General features: G+C 37.0%; 2 protein-coding genes across 2 annotated transcripts in view; one reads left to right on the forward strand and one right to left on the reverse strand.

Moving 5' to 3' along the window:
• Positions 1-44: 44 nt before the first annotated feature.
• LOC103520967 (Golgi resident protein GCP60) lies at positions 45-3,948 on the reverse strand. The gene is made up of 5 exons (XM_017448671.2): positions 3,652-3,948; positions 2,968-3,142; positions 2,507-2,619; positions 1,624-1,876; positions 45-1,197 (listed from the first exon to the last, which is right to left on the reverse strand). The coding sequence occupies exons 1-5, from the start codon at positions 3,925-3,927 to the stop codon at positions 953-955; spliced, it is 1,062 nt and encodes a 353-aa protein (XP_017304160.1). The 5' UTR covers positions 3,928-3,948; the 3' UTR covers positions 45-952.
• A 1,614-nt stretch (positions 3,949-5,562) lies between these two features.
• LOC103520968 (uncharacterized protein K02A2.6-like) overlaps positions 5,563-7,171 on the forward strand; it is a gene marked incomplete at its 3' end in the record, with an annotated part of 5,834 nt that continues 4,225 nt past the window's right edge. Inside the window, exon 1 of the mRNA XM_008486069.1 lies at positions 5,563-5,596. Coding sequence (XP_008484291.1) covers positions 5,563-5,596 — 34 coding nt within the window. The remainder of the gene's footprint in view (positions 5,597-7,171) is intronic.

Raw genomic sequence — 7,171 nt, forward strand, 5'->3', positions numbered from 1 at the left:
TCGAGGAACGAAATTTGTGCTAAGCATTTCTGCTTAAATTAAAATGCCTTAAAAGAGGATCTCCAATTTGATAGACCAAGTGTCTCCATAAAATCTTCTATTTAAACATTGATTTCACAAGAGAATGGAAACTTTTCGATCTGCAATTTTGGAGAAAAACCAATCTTGAAACCACAGATCCATCCAGATGAAACATTTATTCCAGCCAAAAGAAACTTTGGGCTGCGTTCTAAACACAAGTAGTTAAAATAAGGAAGGAATAACATCGACTTACTGAACACAACAGGGACTCTATCAACAGAAACCTGAACAATAACACAAAGAAACTCTGACGAGAAAGAAAATGCAGAGAGAAGAGTTTTGCAGAGTATGGAGGTATATTCCACGAACTTCTCACTGCTTGGGCAGAAAAAAACGAACCGTTTGTCAAATTTAGCTGCACGAGGAGTGCAAAGTCCTTTGTGGAATAGGCCTCTAGTTTTGACATTTAGGATAGCGAAAAGCAACCTTCCCACTTCCCAGTCTGTTTGGTAAGATTGGACTTTTACAGCCAGGTCTACAGTTTCCAAGGGTCTACAGTCACATTTTGATTTTTTTACAAACTTTGTGTTAGTCTATTTTTATATATTTTCTGGGTTTAAAATGCTAGATTAAAAACGTTTAGAAATGACTAACATAAGGCTCGGTCCACATTTTATTTCCTGTTGATCAACAATCCACTACCCACACCTTATTTTCCAACACATCTATACCGTAGGCACAGATTGTTAATTTTATAATTGTCTCTATTTAAATTTTATATTGGAATATTTCAAAAAAATAATAATAATAAAAATATACAATTGTCAATCAACACATTCAACACAAGTGTGGACCCAGCTTGAAAGTCTCAAAATCAACAAGACACAGACACTGTGGATCTGGCTACAACCAATCTCTCAACTCACTCTTCTCATCGCGTATAATAAACTCTATAGTACAGTGTCTTGGATCGCCACAAGCTATAGGAGTTGTCGAATTTCAGCAGATACACACCCTCGCCCGGATAGCAATGGGATCCCGCGTACACCTCCTGATGGCAGTCGCGTCTCATGATGGGAGAAATGATGGAGAAAGGAGACCGGTTGACGATCTTGGTGGTCTTGCGAGGCTGCGAACCGGTGCGGCCGCTTTCCGTGTCCTTCTGTCCTTGGTACACTGGAAGAATACAGGAGGAAGAAACGGTAATTGGAAATTATTTTTAAATCAGACCCCGGGATTCGTACGTACAGATGGGCAAAAAATTCCTTTTTTTTACTCAGGGGATCTAAAAACGGATATTTCCACCCATTTACCAATCTTGACAATTCGGGCTGTTTGATTTAGGTACTATTTTACGTTCTTTAGGTTCCCTCACTATTTTACATTGTTTAAGCTCCCTCTCCCTCTATGTAGCAAAGAAATTTTCGTTTTAATAATGTCGCTAGATCATAATCTAGATTCTAGCGCTAAACCAATCATTATTGGCCTAGCAATTCTTGGGGTAAGGCACCTATTTTTACCTAAGGTCCATGACCATAAAGTGAGTTTAAACTCACTTTGTGGCCCCGGGCATTATTAAAAGAAAGTAACAAAGAGACTTACACTGAGTTTCCTCATCTTCATTCTCATATTCATCCTCATAATCCAGCTCAGAATTATCTTCATCATCTTCTTCTTCATCATAAGCCGCGTCCACATCGGAAATCATCTCGTCATCTGTTTCCGACACATGCACGGAGACCTGGTTAGTAGGCGATTTGTTCCACTCGAAGTAAATGCCGAACCCGAGATCGTAATGGTCGGTGCAGAATTCCCAGTAGAGACACGAACCGCCTTCGTGTGTAGGAACTCGAACCTGTAGGGGAAAGAAGGGAAATCAGTTTGAAATTTGTTTGAAAGCTTAACTCTTTTATTAGCCAACCTGATTGGCTTAAAGTTTGAAGTTAACCAATCAGATTGCTTGATCCAAGAGTTAAACTAAGCAATTTAAACTCTGATCCTGGCTATAAATCCTCAAAAGATTGAAATTTCTGTGAATTTTGGACACTCAATTTGATTTACTTACAAAAATATCGGGTTAAAATGCATCAGGACCTATTTATAGGTATGTTGATTACGAAAATATTTTTTTGGATACTTCTTTTCCTGCAAAAACTGGTTTATAAAATTAAACCTCAAAGTTTTTTTTTTTTTAAAAAAAAGTGTTGGGTAAAAAAAAAGTGGTTTTCTACGTTATTAGTACGAGTAGCAGTGGAAACAGGATGCAAACCAAAGCTTAAGTGTAACAGCTTTTGCTACATCATAATTGAACATCCATTGAAGAATTGTCAATAAGCTATCATGGGCTAAAGCAGCCGGCACCCGCAGATCCGATTGGCTGACTGTTTTAATTCCAGATAAGAACACATAGGAAAATGACCTGATAGCCAATTACCAGCAGTTGATATCAACCAAGATCCTAAGACAGAGAAGAAGGAATAATTACCGTGACTGTTTCACCATGTCCAATTTTGATAATGGCATCTCCTCCTTCTTTCCTGATGTGTTCTTTGAAGGATTTGATGTTGGTTAGTGTCCACATGTTGGCTGGACCTATTTCTGTTAACAGAAATAGGTTTGGTGAGTTTGAACTTCGTTGAATTAATAGAATTGATTTATGTTTGGTTGAATTCCAAGCAAAACTTTTAAAACCAACCAATGAGATTTTGCGAACTTGTGAATTTAAAACCCAAGATGTGTCCAAAAAAATGGGGATGATGGAGGAATGGAGCATCAAAATACCTAGAAATCGAAAAATATACGGTTCGGCCTCTATTTAACGCCAAATCTTTGAAAAAGATCAAAGAGAGTTCGCAAAGCTCAGGTACGGTTCGGCCGTTATTCCGGACCAAAGTTCCCCTATTTAGAGCTATACAGGGAAAAAGCTCAAAAAGAACTATACAATACCTGAGATTTCTTCCTCTGGAGTCTGAACTATGCCAGAATCAGCAATAACATCTATCACTTTGTTATCAGCATTCTGCTGCTCATGAGCATGAAGTATTTGCTGCATGTATTGCAGATAGTGCTGATCTTGAAGCTGACGCACTAGGACTGCTTGTTGCTCTGGATTACCAGGGAACTGAAATTATACAAGCAAAAATGTTGGGTGTGTTCAGGTTATAATTGTGATATTTTGCTGATTCTGGCATAGTTCAGACTCCAGAGGAAGAAATCTCAGGTATTGTATAGTTCTTTTTGAGCTTTTTCCCTGTATAGCTCTAAATAGGGGAACTTTGGTCCGGAATAACGGCCGAACCGTACCTGAGCTTTGCGAACTCTACCAACCTCAGTGGTGCAGTGGTTAACATGCTGGACTTTGGATCTGGAGGTTGGTGGTTCAAGTCCAAGTCAAGTCATAAAATTTATCTAGGGGTAATAATTGAGGAACAATATTTCTGACAAGCAATTAAGTATGTTCAACACAATTAAAAATTCCTCCTACCTATGTTTTCTCTACCTAGGTGCTTCATTTTGTTTAACCTGTTTGTACTGAATACTTATTTGCCAAATACCTGAATTACTTTAGAGCAGTTAAGATAGCACTTTTTTTAGGCTTTCACAACAAACAATACATATCCATATAGGTACCTGGTCTTCAGCATATGCTCTGAACTGTGCATATGTTTGCTGATTGAGGGCATCTTGAATAAGCCTCCTCTTTTTCTCCTCTATAGATGTTTCCTGACTAACTTCATTTCCATTGACTTGTTCTGATTTAACTTTCTCTTCTCTCTCGATTTGTTCCCGAGCTTTTCTATTTTCTTCTTCTTTTTGAGCAACATGAGCATCAATGTAGGGTTTGAATAGGATACATTTGAGGTCCAAGAGATCTATGAAATTTGACATGGCATCTTTGCTGGACATGTCTCCCAATTCTTTCCAAGCCAGTCTGAAAATAATAAACAAATAGAATCAACTTTAAATAACATTCTTTTTAATTGATATTTTTTTAAAATATTACAAACCATTATTTTTTATTTACTAAGAAAAATAAATAAATAATAATAAAATATCTTTCTGGAAACTTCTATTCCTCTGGTTTCATAAAAGATGTAAAATCCTTCGAAGTTAAACATGAAAACTAAAAATTACTTGAAAAAACAACAGCATTTTTCGTTCTCTCACGGTCAGGGCATTTCTTACTAGTTATTTTAAAATCCAATAGAGAGCAGCATCTAAATCAAATTTGAGGAAAATGCTACGCCAAGTCAGTGCATCTATTTTATTGCAACCCTTTTTGCATACCTATACCTACCTACCTACCTAATTTAGGCACCTTCTATGCAGAAATACAATGGCACTTGGACAATATTTTCTTGCATTCCTCTTTCACAAATATTTCTATGTTTTTGGTTATCAAAACTCAATAATTTTTTTTTTCCACCATCAACAATAGTTTTCAAGCTAAAAGCAAGCTTTAGAAGGCCTAAATTCTTTAATGCTGTAGCTGTGGTGCTTATCAGTTACCGAAATTCAATATTTTTGTCGCCTCTAGGAGTCGAACCTGGTAGGTACCTTCTGCATGGGAAGAAAGTAAGCGCGTTACCGCTGGAGTAAACGTGCATTCTTAAGTAGGTACCTAAATGATCTAAATCACGTGGTAACACTAAGTGGCTTGGCATACATAGAATACATGGGTATTATCAGCTTTGATCGTCTTGTACCAAACAATTTCCTACGAATTTCGCCACAGCTGAAGCTCGAACTATCAACCTTGGGCTCAGAAATATTTAGGGCTGACCGCTTGATTACGGAAGTTTCATTTATGGAAGCCTAAACATGGCTATAGGTCAACTCCCATATCAGTTTTAAAACTAAAAGCGAGAAAATTGCGACCGAGATTTGATTGAGGGCCAAAAAATGAAATTGATTGGTATTTGGCAAAGGTGCTTATCATGTCTAAATTCATGTGATGCTTTCGATACATAATTTGTCAATCAACGAAAGATGGCATGTTCTCACATAAATAATTGAGGGTAGGTAAGTATGAAAATTGAAAAAGTAGGTAACTATATTATTTACTAGTATTTATTTATGTCTAAGAGGTTTGATAGAGGGAACTGTAACTGCTAATAAGAGTGCTAAGGTATTATTGTCCTGAAAGCGAAGAGAGAAGGAAAAAGTCAGCCGAGCCGTTCCGAGAATGAATCTTATCTGTTTAGGATAAAATCCGGCCCGGGCGGAAATCGAACCCGCGATATAGCGCTATGTATGTTTGTTTGCAACTAGATTGTCTGCAACTGGCAGATACCTACCTAGTTATTATTATTATTATTATTTCTGATTTTCTTTGAGGATCTTTTCGGTAGCAACAATTAGGTATAGTAATGATACCTACTCGGTAGTGTAGTGGTTAGCAGGGTGGACTTCGAATCCGAAATTTGATGGTTCAAGCCCGAGGCGAGGCAAGGAAATGGAAGCCATAGGATTTTTTTTCCGTCATTTTTCTTGGTTCTGGGAATCAAAGCTGGGATATTGACTAAGCGGAGTGCACTCCACATGAGCAGCACAGGACTTACAGTCACCCTTCCAGGTAATCACCAAACTGTGCGGATTTAACATTTGTGATCTGTTGGAGAAGCAGAATTTTGAATGCCACACGTTCGGCCAGTCGCTGTATGCTCGATTGGAGGATGATTGGATGGACGTCACATAGGTATTTTAAAATATAAAGAGGTAGATAAATATAGGTACCTCTAACTAGATAGATAGATCTTTTGTTTATAGACGACTTGTAAAAACGATACGAGAGCAGTAAATAAAACTAATTAGAATTTAGGACATGTTTTTCCGGGCCTAAGGGTGTGCCAAACGCTAGGAAGGCGAAAAGTTCGTTGTTGATTGGGAAAATCTCAAGTTCTAGTATAGTGATAGTGGCATAAAATAAGTAACAACTGAACGTTACTCAAGTCCTGGTAAGGGATGATATTTTCAAATTTCAACATTTTCATGAGAGCCTCAGGATCGCGGTGCTTATCCGATCCAAAATTCGACTTTGGAAAAGCTCTGAGGAGGTTTCCCAAACATTTTCTGAGGTTCTGTAGCCAGTGTATCTTTTGTTGTCTTGGGTCACTTTCCTAGAACCAGGATTTTCTCTTCAACGTCGAATTTGACTGAAACAGAGCGTCTTGATCTTGAAGTTGATTCTTCGTTACATTGGAGTCAGGAGACTCAGGCGACCCTATACATCGGATAACCCAGACATATTTGACAGCCGTACCCTGTAGAATGAGTACACCTTATTTATTTTTAATCGACATCATTGTGGGATTAATATTGTGCTAATTGAATGCAGTTCCCAATGATGTAATTCGATTGACACTCCATCTCAATCGCTTCGTTTTCTAATTCTATCCTCACTCATCCAATCTGACGTATTACATTGCACTTTGTACACAGACGATTCACTTTATTTTGTGACCTTAAAATGGCACTATCTTTGCCTTCTGTGAATAATGATTAACACTGAAATCGTAAGTTTCGCTTTTTCTTCCCAAACGATTGGACCGACTTTCTAAATAACCGTGTGGTGTGTGATTTAATAGATCGATTGAGAATAATTTTAAAACGAACTTTAACATTTAAGCTTCCTAATTGAGGAGATAAATTACTGATTTTTATGATAAATGGCCATTTCATTTTTTGTTTTACCTTATCAGTTTTATTTACCTGAATTCTGATTATTACCTACTTTTGTTTCTGTTTCTTATGGACTTTCTAAATAACCGTGTGGTGTGTGATTTAATAGATCGATTGAGATTAATTTTAAAACGAACTTTAACATTTAAGCTTCCTAATTGAGGAGATAAATTACTGATTTTTACGATAAATGGCCATTTCATTTTTTGTTTTACCTTATCAGTTTTATTTACCTGAATTCTGATTATTACCTACTTTTGTTTCTGTTTCTTAAAACCTTTTTCTTAAATAACCCATAAGTAAGGTACTTATTTTATCCATTTTGTATTTACCTACTAGTGCTATTTTTCACTAAATTATCTTTTAAAATCCAATATTTTGTGACTTGTGTATGATAATAATAGTCCTTATTTCCGTTCACGTTCTAGAAGCAGAAGCAGTTCACATCACAGGAACCGGAGTACATTCA

The sequence above is a fragment of the Diaphorina citri genome, unplaced genomic scaffold (assembly GCF_000475195.1).
Source record: "Diaphorina citri unplaced genomic scaffold, Diaci psyllid genome assembly version 1.1 scaffold4333, whole genome shotgun sequence".
NCBI classification, from domain to species: domain Eukaryota; kingdom Metazoa; phylum Arthropoda; class Insecta; order Hemiptera; family Psyllidae; genus Diaphorina; species Diaphorina citri.

What these genes read in the sequence shown, in the direction of transcription:
- LOC103520967 (XM_017448671.2), bottom strand. Translation starts at nt 3,927, where the DNA reads ATGTCCAGCAAAGATGCCATGTCAAATTTCATAGATCTCTTGGACCTC. An exon ending in GAGCATATGCTGAAGACCAG is followed by an intron (nt 3,143 to 3,651) that starts GTACCTATATGG and finishes GTATAATTTCAG; the next exon opens with TTCCCTGGTAATCCAGAGCA. An exon ending in TGAAGATGAGGAAACTCAGT is followed by an intron (nt 1,198 to 1,623) that starts GTAAGTCTCTTT and finishes GTATTCTTCCAG; the next exon opens with TGTACCAAGGACAGAAGGAC.